This window comes from Lissotriton helveticus, chromosome 1_1 (genome assembly GCF_964261635.1).
Source record: "Lissotriton helveticus chromosome 1_1, aLisHel1.1, whole genome shotgun sequence".
Lineage (NCBI taxonomy): Eukaryota > Metazoa > Chordata > Amphibia > Caudata > Salamandridae > Lissotriton > Lissotriton helveticus.
Window position 1 is genome coordinate 1,444,468,422 of NC_136057.1, and position 25,967 is coordinate 1,444,494,388.

The window sequence follows — 25,967 nt, forward strand, 5'->3', positions numbered from 1 at the left end:
TAGTCTTTAACGGTGATACTGATTGACTGTATTTTGGATTCAGAATGTACTGTACATGGAACTATGCAGTTTGGTAAAGAGTTAACCTTGTTTGTGGCTTTCTTCTATCTCAAACGTAGTGACAGAATAAAGAAATCTGGAGATTTTGTCCAAAAGAGGGATTATAAAAGCTGAGCTGATGCCTCCGAAGTTGTTAAATCAAAGTTTTAACATATTCCAGAGACAACCCTCAAATGCCTAGAGTATGCAAAGCACATGAGTAACATATGCTGTAAAAGAGCTGGTCTTAGTGGGACAAACTTGCTGCTGTTGGGAATCCTACTCGGGGAAGGGGTCTGATGCACGAGTTGGTGGACAGTAACTGACGAGCATTCACAGGAACTCTTTGCTAAATAATGCACAAGAGACTGGTCTCTAGCAAAGGCGATTCTATTGCAAACACAAGAACATTCAATTTTTTAAGTCCATGTTTCTCAATCAGTTCAGAGTTAAAATAATTTAAATGAAGAAATGAAATGTGCTGGCCCAGTGATCAGGGCCGGACAAGCATCATAGTACGAGGGTCCCAGAATGCTCTGCTCTTGGAAGATGCCCACTCCCAACCCCTACCCCATCTGAGCTACTCCCAGTATAAAGGCTTGAAGGGACTGCCGACGTCAGGGGGCAGTAAGAAGGCCACACTCCCAGAGAGTCAATACTGCATGTACCACAGGAATGCACTATTAAATAGAATGTTCAATTATGATTGTACCATTGGACCATGAGGAATGTACCAATTAATCTGCACACAGGAGGGTGTGCTAAGAAGGAATGTACAGTTGGATCTGTGCACTGAAAGTGTGGAATGCTTATGTGTGTCAAATGGAATGTATTATTGAAGTCTGTGTCTTGGAGTTCACGCCACTGAAAGACGTAAATTGCAATATGTTGATAACCGGTATAGCAGTGAAAGTAACATGATGGGTCTAATTGTCATAGAAAACGTAGCCTGTTAGACCCCCATATTTCATAGTGAAAGTAACATATTAGGATCTTTGTGTCATGGAGACGAGACTGTAACACATTGGGACTACTGATTCACAGCGATAGTAACCAGTTGGGGCCCACGTCACCTGAAGTTTGCAATTTGTGGCTAATTCAACACGAAGTATGTAACATGTTGGGGCTCATGTGCAAAGGGGATTGTAACAATTTGGGACTTGCTTGGTGCACTGAAAGTAACATTTTGTAACATGTGCCACAAGGGAAGGTAAACCAGGCTGCACGCTAGTCAAAGTGTGACCTGAGTTGAGCATGTCAAAGAAGTAATGGTGTTGCAAGGGTTTGACTGCTTCTCATGTCATCTACGTTTTGCCAAGGAAGACACCATGTAGTGATGCCCTGGGTGTCCACATGAGAACACGGGGTTGTAGTCAGGAAAAAACTGAAATGGATTCAATAGACTGTCATGTAGGATATCCAGGCAGGTCCCAGGAGTTGTACGCCGGACAGAAAAGAAGGGCTCTAGGCGAAGAAGCAGCAACAATGCACACATTTCCCTGAATTTCAATATGTTCCTTTTCTCCTGTTCTCTCAGGAGCACTCTGTCAGATACCAAAGTGTACTCTGGTTCCACAAAAATCTAAGAGTCACTTCTCACAGGCCCTCAGGTCACCAAAAAGTGTGAAGTTGCTTTCCACAGTTCTTCGGATTCCCCAGAATCCAGCCGTTGCTTCTCAAAGGCGGTTAGGTTTCCCAAGAAATCTTTGGTCAGGGCAAGGCTGCATAGATGGAAGGCCCATGGCACGGGTGTCCACGAGCTGAAGGAGCACAGCTACAATGCAGACCCTCACAGCGTCTCTGGTTCATTGAAGGTTTTATTCACCCTGGTCACGCCCCCAAGAACACCTGATTCTGTGAGCCTGAAAGAGGGACAAAATGTGTAATATTTAGAAATAAACCACTTAGCAAGCCACTTGAATAGGTACATTTTAGCAAGACAAATGTGTACTGTTCAATTATGCTCTTCAATATCAAACGATACAGAAAAGGGGGTGGTGATGAACAGAGTGTCTGAATTAAGCAGACCACTCTTACCCAGTCCAAAGATCAGGGCTTGATCCATCACCGTTATTTATCTCACTGCCCCATCCCAGCTCAGAACCTGGCTATATGCAAATTAGTCTGTCCCTGGCCCAGTGCATCATGGGAACAGGGCAGACCAAACTACCAAGCCAATTCTTCACCAGAAAGGAGACAAGCTACCGGGGACCGGTTTCTGGCATTTCAGCCTCTTCGGCCCGGCTTGCTTGAATCCTGATGGAGCAGTGAGAAAGGGACTCATGTCTGAGTATACCCTGCCACACCTATAGTGGCCAAAAACGATACAGAAAAGGGGGTGGTGATGAACAGAGTGTCTGAATTAAGCAGACCACTCTTACCCAGTCCAAAGATCAGGGCTTGATCCATCACCGTTATTTATCTCCCAGTATAAGAATTGGCTTGGTAGTTTGGTTTGCCCTGTTCCCATCATGCACTGGGACAGGAACAGACTAGTTTGCATATAGCCAAGTTCTGAGCTGGGATGGTGCAGTGAGCTAAAAAACGGTGATGGATCAAGCCCTGATCTTTGGACTGGGTAAGAGTTGTCTGCTTAATTCAGGCACTCTGTTCATCACCACCCCCTTTTCTGAATCTTCAATATCAAAGGCCTCATGGGTCATTCCAGAGAAATCCACTTGGGGACCAAGGTACATCTCTGATGACAGACACAATAAAGAGAATATAGACACAGAGAAACCCACCCCACCCAACAAGTATTCACCCTCTTCTTATGAATAGTATACTTTCTCTACTCTGGGTATTCCTCTGAGTTGTATTTATCCAGTCAATAAATCACAAATGAAAATGTGTGATTAATATGACACACACCGTGTTTATATTATTATATTCTGCAATATGAGAATTAAGCTTTAGGTGAATATATTTCGCAGTTTTTAATATAAAATGCTCAATGCATGATTTCTAAGAGTTTCTAGAAGGTTGACAACTATGTGTCATCTTTAATGTTATTCAAATGAACAGTCTTACTGAATGGAAATAAATTAAAAGACAACAGACTGATTTCTGTTAAAGAAATGTAACAATGAAATAATGTTCGGAAAACGGAGCACGGAGAGTGATGCGTAGCAGGGAATGCTTACACCAGGTGACACTGGGACTGGATGTACAGAATCATATCCCTTCTTCCAATTGAAGGATACTGAGAAGGGGGCATCTAGCTTTCGCTCGCTCACTGAGCAATGCAGCTGGCCTCAAGAGATGAGAATAGCAGACCTAGAGAATGCACTGAACAGAAGCTCCATTGTTCAAATAGGGTGTGCATCATCTCTGAAACTCGAAACAGATTTTATTTTCTGATGTGCTAGAATCAGATTAGAGCTTAGAAGTAATAAAATGAAGGTAGGTTTGATATACATTTATAACATCAATCATGTTGGACTGGTTCCTCTTATTTAAACTGTTAGTAAGCATTGCTACTGCCATTTTATTTGTCTTCATTGTGGTTACAATTTATATTGTGTGTACTAGACTAGGATTCGGATTTTCAAGACATATTTTAAATGTATCCCTCTTGTTCTAGTGTTCTGGAGTGTGCAATTCTGAAAGAGTGTTTGGGTTTCCACTAACGGTTCTTGTAATGTCTTAGGGAATTGATCGTTACCTGAAACACATCTCGCTCAAATATTGCTCAGTGGGTTGTGGAATGGTTGCAGTACAACTGGTTTGCGGATTCAGGTTGTCACATTGTAGAACTCCCTGGTACCAGACGGTCTAAAAAAACGACCTCTGTGTTTTTAGAAAAATCTAGAGAACATACCACTCTGATTAGTAGGGCACTGGCCCTGTATCACCTCCTGCTTTCCTCCTTGTGTTCCTGTAGTATCCACTGTAATCTCTGCTTCGTCTGAGGTGGAAAGTGAGTAATCTTTACAATATACAGTGAGCAGTAAAACAGAGACGAGGCCATGCTAACAGTGAACATTTCTAGTCACACACAGGTAAGAGCAAACCTGTCCAAGGTCAACCCATGATTGCCCTTTCTAATCTCAAGCATCTATTCCAAATGCTGGCAACCCCACTGCAACTTGCATCTGGATCTCCCAAATCTCAAAGCACAGATTTGATTTGAATGTTGTATTTACAGAGCGCGGGCTGTTACTCCAAAAGGAGCATCCTGGCGCTAGTCGGAGGAAAGGTGAGAGGAAGCCACGGTGGCCCTATGTGAGGGATAGGCAGAAATCTTCAGGAGATCCAAAGATCCAGGTTTTCAGTGTCTTCCTAAACTGTGTCTCTGTTTTCAACATTCTCAGGTGAGTTGGCAAGAGGTTCCAGGCTTTTGTTCCCATGGCTGCTACTGTTTTTCCTCCTTTTGTTTTATACCAGAAGCAAGTTTGCTGATGAGGACCTAAGAGTCCTGGTGGTGGTATAAGGGGTGGACCTGGCTGAGAGGTGCATTGGGCCAAGGTGTAGTGACGCTCTGAAAGTGATTAAGAGAATCTTAAATAGGATTCTCTTATACAGTGGGAGCCAGGGCAGGATTTTTAGAGCTGCGGATACAGAGGACCTACGCGGTAACTTCAGGACTAAGCAGGTCGCAGCGTGTTGCACCACTTGTAGTCTTTTTAGCGTTTGTTTATTAGCTGCAGCCAGGAGGCTGTTGCAGTAGTCTATATTTACAACAAGGGGTGGAGAGGGACAGAGTCTCTGAATTAAGCAGAATACTCTCACCCAGTCAAAAGATCAGGGCTAGATCCAACACCGTTTTTTAGCTCATTGCACCATCCCAGTTTCAGAACCTGGCTTTATGCAAATTAGTCTGTTCCTGTCCCAGTGCATGATGGGAACAGGGCAAACCAAACTACAAAAGCCAATTCTTACACTGGGAAGGAAACAAGCTTCCGGGGACCGGTTTCTGGCATTACAGCCGTCTTCGGCCCGGCTTGCTTGAATCCTGATGGTGCAATGAGCAAGGGACTCATGTCTGAGTATACCCTTCCACGCTTAGGGTGGACAAAAATATTTACAACAAGGGGTGGTGAGGGACAGAGTCTCTGAATTAAGCAGAATACTCTCACCCAGTCAAAAGATCAGGGCTAGATCCAACACCGTTTTTTAGCTCATTGCACCATCCCAGTTTCAGAACCTGGCTGTATGCAAATTAGTCTGTTCCTGTCCCAGTGCATGATGGGAACAGGGCAAACCAAACTACAAAAGCCAATTCTTACACTGGGAAGGAAACAAGCTTCCGGGGACCGGTTTCTGGCATTACAGCCGTCTTCGGCCCGGCTTGCTTGAATCCTGATGGTGCAATGAGCAAGGGACTCATGTCTGAGTATACCCTTCCACGCTTAGGGTGGACAAAAATATTTACAACAAGGGGTGGTGAGGGACAGAGTCTCTGAATTAAGCAGAATACTCTCACCCAGTCAAAAGATCAGGGCTAGATCCAACACCGTTTTTTAGCTCATTGCACCATCCCAGTTTCAGAACCTGGCTGTATGCAAATTAGTCTGTTCCTGTCCCAGTGCATGATGGGAACAGGGCAAACCAAACTACAAAAGCCAATTCTTACACTGGGAAGGAAACAAGCTTCCGGGGACCGGTTTCTGGCATTACAGCCGTCTTCGGCCCGGCTTGCTTGAATCCTGATGGTGCAATGAGCAAGGGACTCATGTCTGAGTATACCCTTCCACGCTTAGGGTGGACAAAAATATTTACAACAAGGGGTGGTGAGGGACAGAGTCTCTGAATTAAGCAGAATACTCTCACCCAGTCAAAAGATCAGGGCTAGATCCAACACCGTTTTTTAGCTCATTGCACCATCCCAGTTTCAGAACCTGGCTGTATGCAAATTAGTCTGTTCCTGTCCCAGTGCATGATGGGAACAGGGCAAACCAAACTACAAAAGCCAATTCTTACACTGGGACGGAAACAAGCTTCCGGGGACCGGTTTCTGGCATTACAGCCGTCTTCGGCCCGGCTTGCTTGAATCCTGATGGTGCAATGAGCAAGGGACTCATGTCTGAGTATACCCTTCCACGCTTAGGGTGGACAAAAATATTTACAACAAGGGGTGGTGAGGGACAGAGTCTCTGAATTAAGCAGAATACTCTCACCCAGTCAAAAGATCAGGGCTAGATCCAACACCGTTTTTTAGCTCATTGCACCATCCCAGTTTCAGAACCTGGCTGTATGCAAATTAGTCTGTTCCTGTCCCAGTGCATGATGGGAACAGGGCAAACCAAACTACAAAAGCCAATTCTTACACTGGGAAGGAAACAAGCTTCCGGGGACCGGTTTCTGGCATTACAGCCGTCTTCGGCCCGGCTTGCTTGAATCCTGATGGTGCAATGAGCAAGGGACTCATGTCTGAGTATACCCTTCCACGCTTAGGGTGGACAAAAATATTTACAACAAGGGGTGGTGAGGGACAGAGTCTCTGAATTAAGCAGAATACTCTCACCCAGTCAAAAGATCAGGGCTAGATCCAACACCGTTTTTTAGCTCATTGCACCATCCCAGTTTCAGAACCTGGCTGTATGCAAATTAGTCTGTTCCTGTCCCAGTGCATGATGGGAACAGGGCAAACCAAACTACAAAAGCCAATTCTTACACTGGGAAGGAAACAAGCTTCCGGGGACCGGTTTCTGGCATTACAGCCGTCTTCGGCCCGGCTTGCTTGAATCCTGATGGTGCAATGAGCAAGGGACTCATGTCTGAGTATACCCTTCCAGGCTTAGGGTGGACAAAAATATTTACAACAAGGGGTGGTGAGGGACAGAGTCTCTGAATTAAGCAGAATACTCTCACCCAGTCAAAAGATCAGGGCTAGATCCAACACCGTTTTTTAGCTCATTGCACCATCCCAGTTTCAGAACCTGGCTGTATGCAAATTAGTCTGTTCCTGTCCCAGTGCATGATGGGAACAGGGCAAACCAAACTACAAAAGCCAATTCTTACACTGGGAAGGAAACAAGCTTCCGGGGACCGGTTTCTGGCATTACAGCCGTCTTCGGCCCGGCTTGCTTGAATCCTGATGGTGCAATGAGCAAGGGACTCATGTCTGAGTATACCCTTCCACGCTTAGGGTGGACAAAAATATTTACAACAAGGGGTGGTGAGGGACAGAGTCTCTGAATTAAGCAGAATACTCTCACCCAGTCAAAAGATCAGGGCTAGATCCAACACCGTTTTTTAGCTCATTGCACCATCCCAGTTTCAGAACCTGGCTGTATGCAAATTAGTCTGTTCCTGTCCCAGTGCATGATGGGAACAGGGCAAACCAAACTACAAAAGCCAATTCTTACACTGGGAAGGAAACAAGCTTCCGGGGAACGGTTTCTGGCATTACAGCCGTCTTCGGCCCGGCTTGCTTGAATCCTGATGGTGCAATGAGCAAGGGACTCATGTCTGAGTATACCCTTCCACGCTTAGGGTGGACAAAAATATTTACAACAAGGGGTGGTGAGGGACAGAGTCTCTGAATTAAGCAGAATACTCTCACCCAGTCAAAAGATCAGGGCTAGATCCAACACCGTTTTTTAGCTCATTGCACCATCCCAGTTTCAGAACCTGGCTGTATGCAAATTAGTCTGTTCCTGTCCCAGTGCATGATGGGAACAGGGCAAACCAAACTACAAAAGCCAATTCTTACACTGGGAAGGAAACAAGCTTCCGGGGACCGGTTTCTGGCATTACAGCCGTCTTCGGCCCGGCTTGCTTGAATCCTGATGGTGCAATGAGCAAGGGACTCATGTCTGAGTATACCCTTCCACGCTTAGGGTGGACAAAAATATTTACAACAAGGGGTGGTGAGGGACAGAGTCTCTGAATTAAGCAGAATACTCTCACCCAGTCAAAAGATCAGGGCTAGATCCAACACCGTTTTTTAGCTCATTGCACCATCCCAGTTTCAGAACCTGGCTGTATGCAAATTAGTCTGTTCCTGTCCCAGTGCATGATGGGAACAGGGAAAACCAAACTACAAAAGCCAATTCTTACACTGGGAAGGAAACAAGCTTCCGGGGACCGGTTTCTGGCATTACAGCCGTCTTCGGCCCGGCTTGCTTGAATCCTGATGGTGCAATGAGCAAGGGACTCATGTCTGAGTATACCCTTCCACGCTTAGGGTGGACAAAAATATTTACAACAAGGGGTGGTGAGGGACAGAGTCTCTGAATTAAGCAGAATACTCTCACCCAGTCAAAAGATCAGGGCTAGATCCAACACCGTTTTTTAGCTCATTGCACCATCCCAGTTTCAGAACCTGGCTGTATGCAAATTAGTCTGTTCCTGTCCCAGTGCATGATGGGAACAGGGCAAACCAAACTACAAAAGCCAATTCTTACACTGGGAAGGAAACAAGCTTCCGGGGACCGGTTTCTGGCATTACAGCCATCTTCGGCCCGGCTTGCTTGAATCCTGATGGTGCAATGAGCAAGGGACTCATGTCTGAGTATACCCTTCCACGCTTAGGGTGGACAAAAATATTTACAACAAGGGGTGGTGAGGGACAGAGTCTCTGAATTAAGCAGAATACTCTCACCCAGTCAAAAGATCAGGGCTAGATCCAACACCGTTTTTTAGCTCATTGCACCATCCCAGTTTCAGAACCTGGCTGTATGCAAATTAGTCTGTTCCTGTCCCAGTGCATGATGGGAACAGGGCAAACCAAACTACAAAAGCCAATTCTTACACTGGGAAGGAAACAAGCTTCAGCTAAAAAACGGTGTTGGATCTAGCCCTGATCTCTTGACTGGGTGAGAGTATTCTGCTTAATTCAGAGACTCTGTCCATCACCACCCCTTGTTGTAAATATTTTTGTCCACCCTAAGCGTGGAAGGGTATACTCAGATGTGAGTCCCTTGCTCATTGCACCATCAGGATTCAAGCAAGCCGGGCCGAAGACGGCTGAAATGCCAGAAACCGGTCCCCGGAAGCTTGTTTCCTTCCCAGTGTAAGAATTGGCTTTTGTAGTTTGGTCTGCCCTGTTCCCATGATGCACTGGGCCAGGGACAGACTAATTTGCATACAGCCAGGTTCTGAAACTGGGATGGTGCAATGAGCTAAAAAACGGTGTTGGATCTAGCCCTGATCTCTTGACTGGGTGAGAGTATTCTGCTTAATTCAGAGACTCTGTCCATCACCACCCCTTGTTGTAAATATTTTTGTCCACCCTAAGCGTGGAAGGGTATACTCAGATGTGAGTCCCTTGCTCATTGCACCATCAGGATTCAAGCAAGCCGGGCCGAAGACGGCTGAAATGCCAGAAACCGGTCCCCGGAAGCTTGTTTCCTTCCCAGTGTAAGAATTGGCTTTTGTAGTTTGGTCTGCCCTGTTCCCATGATGCACTGGGCCAGGGACAGACTAATTTGCATACAGCCAGGTTCTGAAACTGGGATGGTGCAATGAGCTAAAAAACGGTGTTGGATCTAGCCCTGATCTCTTGACTGGGTGAGAGTATTCTGCTTAATTCAGAGACTCTGTCCATCACCACCCCTTGTTGTAAATATTTTTGTCCACCCTAAGCGTGGAAGGGTATACTCAGATGTGAGTCCCTTGCTCATTGCACCATCAGGATTCAAGCAAGCCGGGCCGAAGACGGCTGAAATGCCAGAAACCGGTCCCCGGAAGCTTGTTTCCTTCCCAGTGTAAGAATTGGCTTTTGTAGTTTGGTCTGCCCTGTTCCCATGATGCACTGGGCCAGGGACAGACTAATTTGCATACAGCCAGGTTCTGAAACTGGGATGGTGCAATGAGCTAAAAAACGGTGTTGGATCTAGCCCTGATCTCTTGACTGGGTGAGAGTATTCTGCTTAATTCAGAGACTCTGTCCATCACCACCCCTTGTTGTAAATGTTGCAGTAGTCTAGGCACGAGAGGATCAGCGCTACCACAACTGTTTACCTGGCAGTGAGGGGGATAAAGGCAAAAAAACTTTTTAAAGACTTGATGAGGTTGACTCAGGTCCCCGCCACTGTCAATGCATGTGGCCGGAAGGAGAGAGCGGTGTCGAATTGCACTCCTAGGTTTTTGGCTACCTTAACAGTGGTGGAAGGTAGAGTTGTGCCTTCCAGCCACCAAGCGCTCGGCTGGAAGGGATTGTCTTTTCCTATCAGTAGGATCTCAGTTTTGTCTGTGTTACACCAGAGGTGGTTGTCCCGCATCCATTGGATGACCTTGGTTAGGCATTGTTTAAAATTGAGTTCAGAGTAGGTGGATAGAATCAATTGTGTTTCGTCTGCTTAGGACGTTAAATCTATCACAAATCAAGCTATCAAGGAAATGAGTGGGGTCATATATACGTTGAAAAATAGTGGACTGGGGGATGAGCCCTGTGGAAGTCCGGTTGCGGTGGTCGGTTCAGCAGCGAGGAACGTTCCAAGGGACACAACTTGCCTGCGATTGGAGAGAAATGACTCAATCCATGCTAATACGGTATTAGCGAGGCCATTGGATTGGAGCCGGGTCAGAATACTGTGTGAGATGGTATCAAATGCGGCAGACATGTCGAGCAAGATCACAACAGCCTTCCTGCCTTTGTCTGCTATAGTTTTTAAAGTGTCTGATATTTCAGGGAGTACCGACTCTGTGGAGTGCTTGGGGCGGAAGCCAGATTGCCGAGGGTGAAGGATCTTGGTGGTTTCAAGGAACTTAGTTAATTCTTTGTAGACTAGTTTTTCCGTGATTTTGCCCAGCATCAGGAGAAGCAATATAGGGCAGAGGTTGGAGAGATTGGATGAGTCAATGTTTTTTTTTTCCTGTGGTTTTACTATAGCTAGCTTCCAATCGTCTGAAACTATGCCTGAGATTAATGAGGAATTGACTATCTGATTAATTATTGGGTTGACAATGTCAGTGATTTGGTGGAGAATCATGGGGGGGCAGGCATCCAGAGGGGAACCTGATTTACAGGCAGCAATTGCAGCCCGTGTCTGCTCCAGTGAAGCTGGTTCAAAGGTTTGGAGTGAGTGACCAGTACTTGCTGGGTCGGGTTCTAGGACGTCATCCTGGTTTTGTACAGGGTCTGTTACAAAATCCTTTTGTATATTCAGGATTTTTTCCTCAAAGAAGCTCGAGATTGGATCACATAGACTCGGAGAGGGCGCGATTTCTTTCTGCAATGCTTTGGGGTTGGTGAAAGACTTTATGACTGAAAAGATGATTTTTTGGACTTGGTTGGCCTCAAGTATTTTGTTGGAGTAATACTCTTTTTTTCGCTAATTTAATATGAGTATGGTAGTGCTTCCTGCTAATTTTAAATGCTTTTGAGGTCAGAAGGCTGGAAACTCCACAAGCAGGAAGTACTACGCAAGGGAGCAGCCAGGAAATGTAAATACCTACCTCGTCAATCATACCTCTTATCACCCCAAGCAAAGAAAGCCGGTCCTCCTCAGGAGAGTTCCATTCATCCTCCTTCCATCTTTCCAACAATCCCATTATCCTTCTATCTATTCATCTGTCCATCCAGTCATTAATCTTTCGCCCTTTCTTTCATATATACATCCATCCTTTCACCTACCATTATTTAGTTGTATCCATTTTATTCATCCACTCTCCCCCATCATCATCCTTCCATCCACTTTAACCTGTTAATCCTTTCACTCCTTGCATCTATCTATCCTTTCACCCTCTCATTTGTTCATTCTTTCACCTTCCTTTCGCACTTCTACCCTAACTTTCAACATCTTATCCTTATTTCCTTTCATGTGTCTTTCCTTCCAGCCTTCCTTTCTCTTCCCAGTTGTTCTTTCTATCTAACCATCTTTTGTATTTCAACTTGCTTTTTCTTTCTTACATTTCTCTAATGCTATTTTTTCTCCCTGCTGCTTAGTTGGTGGTGGCAGTGGGCATAGGGGTAGAAGGAGGGATTGATTCACTACACCCCTGGTGCTTTGGTAAGTGAGATCCCAGTCCAACACCAAGTTTGCCCGATGTACTTTGATCTTGGTGCTAGAACTAAAAGAGAAGCACACTGCAAGGCATTCCACATGACAGAATATTCTGTCTGTACAATGTGGAGAACAGGAACTGATCACTTTAAAATGTACAACCTGAGCCATTTTCATTTTAATGAATTACAGACATAAGATGAAGGCCATCAGTTTTGTAGAAAACAAAGTACTAGCTGAAACCCTTCATCTGTCCCAATCAGCCTACTATTCTACAGAACAAGGCACCAATCTGGTGGCATACCTCCCGGTCACGCCTGTCGGAGGCAGAAACGGTTCATGACTCCTAGGGCATCTGTTTTGTTAACAGAATTTAAATTTTCAATTGTGAAGCGTATGGCCAAGTACCAAACATGGCAGCCATGATGCTAGCAAACAGGCAAATGAATCCCCAGAGACCAGTCAACCATGCAGGTGGCACACTGGAACAGAGGCAAGCAATGTAGAATGGAGACTTGCCTCTCTTTTCAAAAGAGAATCATATTTGAGGTTGGGTGGCAAGGTGGAAGTATGGCCCTCGAAAGGCCTCAATTGAGGCTCACAGCTGAGAGTGAGCAAGCTGCTAGAAGTAAACGAGAGAAGCATCCTTAGTTTCCGATTAGGGCATGGAGTGCAAAGCAGTCACGGAGAACCCAATGAAGAAGTGAAGCGAGCTAAGTAGAAGAACGAACCATGGTGAATCATGCAACAAACCCCAAATAAAATATAAAATCTGTCACAAACAGCAGGAGGAATCCTGTAGGCAGATCGATATTTATATAATCAATCTTAGAAAATGAAACGGAACAATTGAGCCGCACCCCAAACTACCAAGGTAAGTAACTGCAAAATGTACATGTGTTTATGAATAATGGCTGATCGTTATTTTAAATTGCGTGCCCTCATGTTGCATGTTGCGGATCTGAATCTGAACCAAGCAGGAAACCAGCTTTAAGTGGCTGATCTTGTCAAATGATGTGAAATTAGATATGGTAGTCAAGGTCCCGTGGTTAGCCTCATCTAAATAAAATGTTTTCTTGTGTAGATTTGCCAGAAATATATAGCAAATCTTATGCTATTTCAATTCCTAGTAAGGATACTATTAAGGCCAAATTCAATTCCATGTGCCACAGCCGCAGAGAGCGTACTGAATTTTTCAAACTTACGGGGTGGACTATTTACCCATTTACTTGCCAGGTATGGAACCATACCTCAAGTTGGTTACTAATAACCAGCACTGATATTTCCTTACATGTTTTTGGTTAAAGACCTTGCATTTCCTGGTGGAATTTCCCCGAGCCTGGACCTAATTTTTCTAAGCTCTGTTCGTACCCCTGTGATTCTTGCTCGGTCCAGTCTATGATACACTTGATGCTTTTTTTTGTAAATTTTATATTCCTTTTAGAAAATATTTCCTGTTTTAAGATCAGTTAATCTTAGACAATGCAGACCTGCAGTGTTGTATGTACTACATCTACATTTTATTTACATCTTTCTGGTGATTGTTAATTATACTCAGCACTATATGTGAACACTTCATGAAGTGAATCTTTGTATTTTTGTGCTTTTTTTGCACACACATTTATTATGTTGATATGTTTTATCCTGTGATTGTTTTTCCTCTTTTTTTGGTCAGTGGGTCTTTTTTAAAACTGACAAATTATGAACTGTACATTTGTATTTACTCCATAGTAAATTCATGTACTGTTTTATGCAATTCTAAAACTTTTTACGTTTGTATATCTTGTATGGTTATTTTTTAACCAAATAAAGAATAATTGACTGACTAAATATAAGGGTGTACAATTAAAGAACAATTATGTGACCTGATTAATTTTAAACTAACGAGCTGCACACCCCACTGAACTATGTCCCAAAGCAGCCAGTCAAATCCATTGGTTTCACGTTGACTTAATTAGCTTCTCAGGCTTTTTATTTTGGTCAGTAAGCAAAAGCATCCCTTATTTCTTGTCATTCAACATGTGTTCCAACCCCCTGGACTTTTTCAAGGCTCTTCAACACCACAGTTCATAAAGAACCCAGTTACTTCAATAATGGACCTCATTCATGGCGTGCACACAAAACCAAAGATGTAATTAAAGAAAAGCCATGTGTCAAAGATCCATTATTTCTTTATGGGCAAAGTAAAAAAGCCTACTGTTTATATAGAACAGTCTGCAGAAGAATTTTGAGTTTTGCACAACAGTTAATCACACTAGAGGAATGGTCTCCCTATTTTAAGTTGTTTTCATTACAGAACAAATTAAGTCCACTGCCCTTGCCCCGCATTGATCCAGTCAAAGAGACACTGCTCGGAAGGTCCTGTCCCACTCTCTTTTTGCTACATGGCTGCACCCCTATAAGTCGCTTTCCCACTCGTACTGTATTGTGGGGGTGTGTGGTGTGGTGTGTGTTCACTCATACCAACCCGGATGCATACGCCCCACTGCCACCAATGACTGACTACCCTATATACATTTTGGCTCATGTATGAGCTCCCTGATTGGGTTGGGTATATATTTAATAACCTTCCATCCCCATGACATTAACAGGCAATGATTGAAAACTGGGAATGCTCACTATTAATATATTAATTTGTATATGATCTCTCTGCTATTCTTTTCACATTTCCTCCGTTAATTCATTCTTTTTTTAAAGTGTGTGACTATAGAGAGTCACTGACAACATCTAGAGAAGGGGATTATAGCAACCTTTAGCTAGGGCAAGTGTAAGCAATGTGTTAATGTCTTCACACAATATTTCACCTAGCACAAGTGTAATCTTTTTTCTTGGGCTGCTGTGTCATAAGTGTGCCACTATTACTACTAGTTTATGACAAGTTAGTCCCCTGTGCATGTTTTATATTTTGTACATAATATGCATTGATAAGCATTGCACTTGTATATCCTAGATTTACTATACTTTATTGTGGAGATAGGAGATACGTGTGTATGTTTTCAAAAGCACGATTAGCAGGGGTTCCTTTGACTCTGATGAAAGCCCTTGATCATTTATTGGCAAATGTATGGGCTGACACATGTTGACATTGTGAAAGATGAACGGGCCATTACACCCAATTGTCATCCACTATTGGACATTTTTTAACCATTCCGGAGATACCCACCAATAAAGGTATTTCCTTTGGGTTTACCTCAAAGTATTTTTAAAATTAACTGAATCCCACCATTTATCCAGTGCATCTTTTATCAAGAACTCCCCCGTACTGAGGTTGAGTCTCCCCTCTTGACAGTAGCATCTTGTCAGGGTGGGATGAGGGTGTCCATAATGAAGCATGTCACAATTTGTGTGTAAGGCTTACTCATCCAATATTTTGTGCATATATGCACAATCTAGGGTGATAGATTGTGACCCAAAGACAGCATTACCTCTCCACACAATTGTAACAACTTGTGACTCGCGGTCTGTTCTTTGGAGGACATGTGATGGTTGTACCTCCATCTCGCTCATAGTGATTGACCAGATCTGTACAGCGGTTCAGTTGTGAGCGTCAAGTGGTGCATCCTTTATAGCACCTTACTCAAACTACTGGAATACAGATTCTTATTTCAGAGCCATAATGAAAGGACTTTCATTTGATGATAATGTTTTCTCATCTATTTTAGTGGCACTATGATTAATAGGGAACACATCACTGACACAAACACTTGTTCAGACAAGCGAATGGGACACTCTCATGGAACTAAAGATAACACATGTGAAGACCCATCTCTATGGAGCTGAGATAACAGAATATTTAAGGGTAAATGCAGCTCCATGTGGATTAATTGTATTGAACGAACCAAGGATCTTTCTAGAAGATGAGGACTTTAAAAAGGATTGGTCACTAACAAAATGGAAGAGTACCAGAGTGTTGTGGGTTCTGATTATAATAGCTGCGAAACAAAAACAAAGATGCTCTTATCAAAATGCAGACCAGCAAAATTGCAGGATACTATAAGTGGCCCATCAGTGGTTTCCACAAATTGAGGAAGCGCAATGAGTGCACCCAGAAAGCAAGAGTGGAACACAGTAGAATTTAAGGCTTTTAAAAAACAAGATGATTCCATGAATGATTATGATGACAAGATAGATCACTCCAATATTTATGCCGACAAGGATGATGACCATGAATCGAAAGCCATCACGCCTATTGCCAAGAATGATGCATCCATCTAGCGAGAGTCAGAAAACTTTTCCTCCAACGTTTGCAGTTGAGAAGTCTTGTTTATTGTATGACTTTGATGGAAAGTCAAGGCAGGCAGCCCGATCCACACCATATTAGATCAAATATGAGCAGAGGGGTATCAAATTATGAGGAATCCTATATTTTCTTCAGTGAACATTTTGTGGTTGGAGAAGACATACAAAATAGCATACACAACATATGCATGTCCAGTGAATCAGATTAAGACAGATTCCATTGTCCAGGGAAGTCCTTCAGCCCACTGCACAGCACCTCTGGATAAAGAGGGTCACAAATGGGACACAAAGGAAAAAAGAGTCCCTGTTTTAGCAGCTACTGTTGTCAAAGTAACTAATCTTATGCAATAATCGTGAGGTATGAAAGGCAGCTAAGGAATGACATAGCTCCATGTTTACAAAAGTTATTGGATGAAGAAAAGACACAAGGTATGGTGATACTTAGTAAAGAAGGCGTCACTCATTGATTCTGGTACAGACTCTGCTACCGTAGGTTTCCAACACATTGGCAAAGCAGGTGTGATGCCTATATATGGTTGGCTTAGGAGCGTATCATTCATGCCTGAAGTGAGAAACCTAAATATTCTGTTTGATGGCGACAACTTCTTGGTATAGTCAAATACTGAAGGCAACACAAATGGACAAAGCGTCCTAGATTGTTTGTATCATGACAGCGAGGGCAAAGGTCATTTAACTATAAGTGACAAACCCACTAAAGGGGTTACGATTTTTGTACACAGACAAATTACTCAAGAGTTACAAGCTACAGATTTTCTATCAATCATCAAGATAACAAGGGCAAGGCTCATCAGAGCAAATGAGAAGAAGGGCCACTCATAGGCTCAGAACTAAAGAACCAAACGAGAGAGACCATGCTGCCGCTCTCTTATTCCTGTCGCTTTTTGTGTGGTTGGGATTGAGTGGCTATTGTGGATGAATGGGAATTGGCCATTGTTCATAAGCAGGTGGCTGTGTCCAAGCACTCAAGAAGAAGCTTTTTGGACAAGTTGAATAGTAAAATTCCTAAAAGCCTTTCTGCCGATTCCAGTAACAACCAGGCAACCATGCATAATGAAGAAAGAACTGTCTTATGATACAAATGGGTCCAGGACGGCCCAGGCAAAACTGGATGTCAGAGCTGTGGAACAGATCAGTGGACAGTACTAATCAATTCAGGATGGATCAGTCATTGCTGTCCAGAAATCGAGGACAAGTCCTTCATCTGGATCCAAATTCACTACATCTGATAACTTAGAGGTTGAGGATCTCATGTTTGGTGATATGTAAATTCCTATGATTAAAGAAGAATCTTGAAAGCAGCCCGAGTGGCATGTACACTCTAAATGTATGCTTGCAAATGGATTCAATTTTATAATTGGGCAAAAGCCAACAACCTAAATCCATAGTCTATGGCATCTCATCAACTCCCTCCGTATTTACTGCGCCTTGCTAAATCAGGCCTTAACTAATCGTCCATCAGAATACATTTATCAGCAAACTCAAGGTAGTTGAGCAAGCCAAGAACTTCATGTTTATTTTAAACCAGAATCATTTACGAGTTTATTTAGTACAATCCCGCCCGTGAATAAACCAGCACCACTCTCCAATATTAACACCTTCAGCGCAGCGCAAATTTTCGCGCTGTGCTGAAGGTTCGAAAAACGGGCGTGGTCGTGACGGAACGGGTCCGTCATCAGCACAGCTCAACCGATGCCTTAGGCAGAAAAGCAGCCCTGGTCCTAAGAACCATTCGATCAGCATGAATGGACTAGAAAGGGGGCTTGGAACTAAGAGCTTGAAGCTCACTTACCCTCCTTGCCGAGGTTATCGCAACGAGGAAAACTGTCTTAAGAGTCAAAAGCCTCATAGGACATTTGTGAAGAGGCTCAAAGGGAGCACCCATCAGAAAGGTCAAAACAAGATTTAAGTCCCACTGAGGCACAATAAAAGGAGTAGAAGGGAACTTATTCGTGAGGCCCTTCAAAAACCTTAAAACCACAGGAGATTTAAAAAGAGATGGCTGGTCAGGCAAGCAGAGAAATGCCGACAGCGCTGAAAGATAGCCCTTCACTGTGGCAACAGCAAGCCCCTGTTGCGCCAGAGAAAGGGCAAACTGGAGAACATCAGACAAATGGGCTCTCAAAGGGTCTATAGATTTCTCCCCACACCAAGCGACAAATTTTGACCACCTATAGGAATAGATGGACTTAGTGGAGTCACGCCTGGCTGACAAGATGACATCTACCACGTCAGGCGGGAGAGAAAAAGAACTCAGGTTGCCCCGTTCAATCTCCAGGCATGAAGGTGTAAGGTCTGGAGGTGGGGGTGTAGAACCTGCCCCTCCATCTGGGAGAGGAGATCTGCCCAGTGAGGGAGACGGAGTGGCGGGTGAGAGGAGAGGTGGAGAAGGTCTGAGTACCACACCCTTCTTGGCCAATCCGGGGCGATAAATATAACTTGGGTCCGGTCTTGGCGAATTTTCCTCAGAACCCGAGGAATCAAAGGTATGGGAGGAAACGCGTAAAGGAGTTGACTTCCCCAACTCAACTGAAACGCGTCCCCCAAGGCTCCTTGCATAGGATACTGGAGAGTGCAGAATAACGGGCAGTGAGCATTCTCTTGAGTGGCAAAAAGGTCCACCTGAGGAGTTCCCCACGTCCGAAAGACGTGACGAACTACCTCCGGATGAAGCCTCCACTCGTGGTCAGCAGAGAACTGCCGACTGAGACTGTCTGCACGAACGTTCTGAACACCGGCCAGATGATTTGCCATCAGACAAATCTGATGGTCCTGAACCCAGGACCAGAAACGCAGAGCCTCTCTGCAGAGACACTGCGACCCCACTCCTCCCTGCTTGTTGATGTACCACATCGTGGTCGTGTTGTCCGTCAGGACCTGAACCGACCGACCGCGAAGGGAAGGGAGGAAGGCCTTGAGCGCCAGACGTATCGCCCGCAACTCTAGAAGGTTGATATGAAGCAACCTTTCCTCTGGAGACCAAAGACCCTTGACCTCCAGGTCCCCCAGATGAGCACCCCACCCTAGAGTGGATGCATCCGTTATTACCGTGGCCACCGATGGAGGAAGTTGAAAAGGCTTTCCTTGTGACAGATTGCCTTCCACGCTCCACCAAGACAGATCCGCCGCAGTTTCTCTGGAGATCCTCACTGACTCCCTGAGATCTCCGTTGTGCTGATACCACTGCCTGCGGAGGCACCACTGGAGTGCCCTCATGTGCCAGCGTGCATGGTTGACCAATAGAATGCAAGAAGCCACCAGACCGAGCAGGCGAAGGACCTTCAGGACTGGAACGACCGCTCCATTGTAGAACAAAGGAATCATCTCCTGTATGTCGCGAATCCTTTGAGGTGGAGGGAATGCACGACACACAGTAGTGTCCAGTACCGCACCTATGAACAGGTTGCGCTGGGAGGGCACCAGGTGAGAATTGGGTACATTTATCGATAAAACCAACCTGTGCAACAACTGAGTTGTCTCTTGCAGATGAAGGAGCACCTTCTCCGGCGACTCCGCTTTGATCAGCCAGTCGTCCAGATACGGGAATACAGGTATCCCCGACCTCCTGAGATGTGCTGCCACCACTGCCATCACCTTGGTGAAGACTCGAGGCGCAGTAGTAAGACCAAACGGAAGGACCGCAAACTGGTAGTGTTGCGACCTAACCGTAAAACGGAGATAATTTCTGTGCGACTTCAAGATGGGAATATGAAAATACGCATCCAGCAAGTCGATCGACACCATCCAGTCTTCTTCCAGCAGCGCTTGAAGAACCTGTGCAAGAGTGAGCATCTTGAACTTTTCCTGTTTCAGGTAAAGGTTCAAGATCCTGAGATCCAGAATTGGCCGAAGCCTGCCATCCTTCTTGGGGATCAGGAAATACCGGGAGTAGCTCCCCTGACCCCTTTCCTGCTCTGGAACCAACTCTATCGCACCTTTTCGGAATAGTGCCAGGACTTCTTCCTGCAGGAGAAGCAGGTGGTCCTCCGAACAATAACCCTGGCAAGGAGGGTAATTTGGGGGAAACTCCCGAAAGGGAAGAGCATACCCATTCCCGACAAGATTGAGATCCCAAAGATCCGATGTTATCAATTCCCAATCCCGTAGGAAATGGGTAAGCCGGCCCCCCACTGGGCCCACATGATCCGGAATGGCGGATCTAGGGCTGCGTTGGCAGGGGGCTGGGAAGGGGAAGAGGAGGAAGAGGAGGAGATTTGACGGCCTCGAGAACGGCCTCTTTGCTTGCCCCTATAAGATCTGTACAGCGTGTTTTGCTGCTGCTGTGGCTGCTGCTGTGTAGATTTGTAGGATCGAAAGGAAGATCTGCTAAATCCTCTAGTACGCCTTTCAAAAGTCCCCCTGGTCTGAAGGCCCAACGACTTAGCAGTCGCCCTGCTGTCTTTAAAACGTTCTAAAGCAGCATCTGCCTTCTTTCCAAACAAACCAGATCCGTCGAATGGTAGATCCATCTATGCAGACTGGACATCTGTTGAAAACTCAGACGATTCAGCCATGCAGCTCTCCTCGTAGCCACCGAAGAGCCCATGACCCTCGCCACAGAATCTGCAGTGTCTAAACCACTCTGTATCACCTGCCTTGCTGCAGCCTGAGTGTCCGAGATAACCTCCTGGAAGTCCTTTCTATCATCTTCCGGTATCTTTGGCACTCACTGTTTTACAGTATCCATTAGTGCGTGAATGTAACGCCCCATCAGGCAGGTCGCGTTTGTGGACTTTAATGCCATGCTGGCAGAGGAGAAAACCTTTTTAGCAGCCTGATCCTGCTTTCTCGACTCCTTTTCAGCTGGAACTTGAGGAAAAGCTCCTGTTGATCGTTTGGAACAGGCAGCCTGTAGCACCAAACTCTCAGGTAGAGGGTGAGTGGATAAAAATTCTGGGTCATCTGGAGCAGTCCTGTACCTTCTGGCAACAGCTCAAGACACAGCTGGAGTCGACAAGGGTTTCTTCCAAACCTCTAAAATAGGATCTCTAAGGGCATCATTAAAGGGCAGTAATGGTTCAGTCACCGATGAGGGAGAGTGAAGAACCTCCGTGAGTAGATTTGATTTGAACTCAGCAGTAGGTAAAGCAATGTTCAACAAATTTGCTGCTTATTTAATTACAACGTGGTAAGGAGCCACATCTTTAGAGGGTTCGTCTGTCACTGAAACCAAATCCCACTCTGGGGACAGTTCAAGACCACTGGCCCCCGAAAGATCCTCATAAGGGTCCTCAGGATCCTGAAGCTCACCCTCCTCCAAATACTCCTCACGATAGCTCTCTTCTTCCATCAGCCTCTGGGCTTCACGTCTCGACCTATGCTTCACTTTCGAAGCCGTCGGATCCACTGTCGACTCCGTCGAAGCCGGAGCTGAGCCCGACGCCGGCCGAGGAAGACTTCCACGACGTCGTTCGGGATTCGGCATCAGAGATGATGGAACCGGCGTCGAAGGATTCGGTGGCGTCGATGGCTTCGGAGTCGAAGGCCTCGCCGATGTCGGAAGATGCCAATGCAGCGCCGGAGCCGGCATAAAGGGCATAAAGGGCGCAGGGGCATAGGTTTGGGGGACACCCAGACCAAATGCCATCGGACCCGTGGGACCAACAGGAATCCCAGAGGGGTACATAGCCCTGGAGTAGATGCCATACATTGCATTTAGAAAATGCGTCGGATCCTGACCTGGAGCCGGGAAGGTTGGATACGAACTCCCAGGTGGATCTTGAGGGTGCGGAGTCGATACGACGTCGACCTCCTCTTCAGGCTGGTGCACCGGAGTCGATAGACCTTCGGGCAACGGAGCCTCTCCCTCTCCAACTATCTCCTCCTCACCTTCATCCTCCCGATCCGGAGAATGGGATGGAACCGGAGACAGATTCGCTATTTGCTTCGGTGAACCAGGCGAATTCGCATGCGACGCCTCACCTCCGGCGTCATGTTCTTCCGAAGCCGAAGACATCACTTCTTTTTCTACTAGCTTCACCTGCGACTTTGGTTTAGAACCCGAGTACTTCTTTGAACGATGTCGGGATTCATGAGATCTTTTCCTATGCTTCTTTTTTGACGATCTCGAAGCATGGGCCGAGGACGAATCCGAACGCAACCTCGAGTGAGATCTTGACCTCGAGGGTCGAGTCCGCGATCTCGATTTATTCTTTTCTTTACTTCCTTTAAGCTTTGCAACAATAAGCTTAGCTTCTCTCTCCCGGAGGGCCTTAGGAGTCATCTTCTTACAGGATCGGCAGTCTTCGACATCGTGGTCGAAGCTAAGACACCATAAACAACATTCATGCGGATCCGTAATGGACATGGTTTTGCCGCATTCTCCACAGGCTTTAAAACCCGTCTTCTTCGAAGACATGTTGAAAGAGGAGATAAAGGAATACTAACAATACAGAGTAACAAAGTTACAGTTAAAGCTACGGACGATCGAGGAGGAGTTTCGTGCGCATCCGAGATGGCCGCGTGAGCACAGGGCTCCCGAGGACCCTCGCTGCCTCCCGCATTTATCCTGTTTAATATCCTGATCTGATGGAAGATCATTGAAGACACAACCCGGCTGATGTACTAGCAGGTTTTTTGATCGAAATCGGACGCAGGGTCCCCGAGCTTCGCCGTCTTGAACTTTGCGGCCTTCTCCATGGACCAGCCTGGACCTTGAGTGTTGGCAGTGCCCGGGTCGTAATTCAACAACAACGGCTCGAGGAGGTCGGACCACGGCCTCACTTCACTTTCGGTTTCGTTTCTCCGGCGCACTGCCTCATATATGCGGTGTGTCTGTTGATCGGACTGATGCCAACTCATTGAGTTCCGAGCAGACGACTGTTTGGCTGTGGTCTCCACTTGGCTCAGCTTGGTCTCCTGTGTTCCCGTGTGTGACTTTTACGGAGCCATTTGGACCAGATCCCAAGCCTCCCTCCGGGGCACCCGACTCGCCATGACGGGCAAGCCTGAGGGTGAGAAACGGAAGGTTAAGACCACCATCCAGGGTGGTTCTACCCAGACGAACGTCATGGACCGATATAAGCTTTCTAAAGGATCCCCCGGTGGCGCACCTAAGGCCCGGGAGGAGGTTGTCGACGATCCTGCTGTGTTGGCGGACTTAACACTACAAGACGTGATGGGCGCCATTGCTGTGATACAGTCCTCCATTGGCCAACAATATGAAGCCCTGGCTCTGAAGCTGGACACAGTGGCTATCGATGTCAGCCTCATTCGCACTGACTTAGCCAAGACGAATGAGAAAGTGAAGTCATTAGACCTGAAGACATCCAGCCTCACCACGGACGTGTCCGACCTGCAAACAGAAGTGCGCAACTTAAGATCTGCCAATGACTTGTTTGCACGTCGCTTGGAGGATTTTGACGGCCGTGCGCGGCGCAATAACGTGCGTATTATTGGGGTCCCGGAAGAATCTAGTCCACTCGCCATTGATCTTCGAGTGGAGGACCTCATTCTAAATCATCTGGCCCCAAAGGGCCTGAGCACATTTTTTGCCATTGAACGTGCGCACAGGGTGCCAGGGGGGCAAGCGAAGCCTGGTTCCCCCCCCCCTGTTCGATCATTGCTCGGATCTTCAATTTCAGAGATCGCGACGCCATTTTGCAGGTGGCACGGACAAGCGGCCCTACGCAGTTCAAAAACGCCGCCGTAAACTTTTATCCAGACTTTTCTCAGTCGGTCCAGAAACAACGCCTGGGATTTCAAGGTGTGAAAAGGCGACTCAGAGACATGGAACTAAAATATGCTATGTTATTCCCGGCCCGACTACCTGTTGAGTATGACAATCAAACACTTTTCTTTGTCAGGCCTGAGGAAGTGAGTGATTGGTTGGACACTTTGCCGACTCGCCGCACTGGCCAAGAACATGCTGGTGGTGCGGAAGGGGGACTGATGGACCAAGAATGACTATGGTGCCTGTGTCCGGAACCGTTTACTGCGTGCTCAGCCGGAGTTCACTGACTTTCTTTGATCATTCCATTCGTATCCTCGGAGGTAGCGGGGATGGCGGGACCCTTTCCTCCTCTGGGGTTTTCTTTGTGTAGATTAGTTTATGTTTGTATTTGCTAGGGCGGCAGGCACACTGCAAGTTGGGGTGGCTTATGAGTCGGTGCAGGGTGGGGGAAATTGTGTTGGGAACCTTGGGGGGAGGGAGGGACAAGTACAGGGATTGTTCGTTTTTTCTTCTTCAAGGCAAGGTACTTTCATTATCATTGACGTTTGTGTGATGCTCGTTTTGCGATGGGAGTCCATTTTGGATTTGGATGGGGGGTAGGGGGTTGAAGGTATTATGCTGGAATGTGAATGGGTTGGGTGATCGCATAAAGAGAGGGGTGGTTATGCAGCTGTTGCGGCGCCTTTCGCCTGATGTCGTACTGTTACAAGAGACGCATTTGATAGGAAACACTTGTCATGCTCTTAATAGGAGGGGTTATCGTCTGGCTGCCCATTCGGGATTTACGTCTAGTTCTAGAGGAGTGGGTATTTTGCTCAAGGTTTCCCTCCCCCTCGAAGTTGATGATGTGATCCTCGATGCCAGGGGTCGATATGTTGCACTAGTCGGGCGGTGGGAGGGAAAGCCAATCTCGTTGGTGTCAGTTTATGTCCCCCCGGGCTTGCAATCCACGACATTTGCGGACCTGGGGCGGATGGTTCTGGGTCTCCCCGAGGGTGTTTTGATACTGGGTGGTAATTTTAACTCCATCATTTCTGGCAGGATAGATCGCTATCCCCCCCAGAGATCTTCCTCCTGCACAATCCTGGTTGGGCGACTTCCTGGAAACCTTGGGCCTCATAGACTGTTGGAGACTAATGCACCCAGAGCAGACACAGTTTACTTTCCACTCGGGAGCTCATGGCAGTCTTTCTCGATTGGACTACATCCTGATACCGGCGGCACTGTCCCCCTCGATTGGAGAGGTTAAACACCTGGCCCGGGGCATATCGGACCATTCCCCTATTTGGTTTCATTTTAATCTTAGCATCGGGGCCGAGGGCAGGGTGGCTCCAATTAACCCCTGGTATCTTCTCAACCCCAAGACGCGCACTGAATTGATTAAATCATTTGATCTGTATTTTGTTGAAAATGTTGGTTCTGTATCTTCACCTGTCTCGTTGTGGGAAGCTTTTAAGACCGTGATCAGGGGACAGGCATTGTCTTTGGTGGGGTGTGCTAAGAAATGTAAGAACGAGGCAGTTGTTCAGCTCGAAACTGAAATCACAGATCTGGAGACTGCATTGGAGCGGGGGGATGTCTCGAGAAGCTTTACACGTCCTCCGCCTTAAACAACTAGAATATAAAACTTTGGTCACTGATGCGGCAAAGACGATGAGTAGGGAACAGCAGGGACGGCTCTATGACGTTGGTGATAAAGCAGGAAAATTGATCGCCTGGCTAGACAGAAGGGAGAGAGCGAATCGAGTGGTTCCGGTGATTGTGGCGTGTGATGGTGTGAGTGTAACTGATCCAGTTGACATTGTTGAATGCTTTGCTGATCACTTTCGAGAGGTATATACTTCTGTGTCCGACAGGCCTGAAGGGGATTCGCGTTTGTTGCTTCGGGATATAGCGCTCCCATGTTTGTCCGACTCGGAGCGTGACTGCCTGGATGCCACGCCCTCGGTGGATAAAGTGGCTCTCGCGCTGCGCTCCCTTCGCTCCGGCAAGGCTCTGGGTCCCAATGGCCTTCCTGTGGAACTGTATAAGTTACGCCCTGATACTTTAGCTCCCCATCTACGTGCTATGTTTTTGGCTGCTCGAGACAATGGCTCCCTCCCTAG

General features: G+C 46.3%; 1 protein-coding gene across 2 annotated transcripts in view; it reads right to left on the bottom strand.

The window, feature by feature from the left end:
- Positions 1-415: 415 nt before the first annotated feature.
- Positions 416-25,967, bottom strand: part of GPR108 (G protein-coupled receptor 108) — a 124,204-nt gene continuing 98,652 nt past the window's right edge. For both annotated transcript variants that reach the window (XM_078685739.1, XM_078685745.1), the window contains exon 18: positions 416-1,901. In XM_078685739.1, coding sequence (XP_078541865.1) covers positions 1,829-1,901 — 73 coding nt within the window. In that variant the 3' untranslated portion in view covers positions 416-1,828. The remainder of the gene's footprint in view (positions 1,902-25,967) is intronic.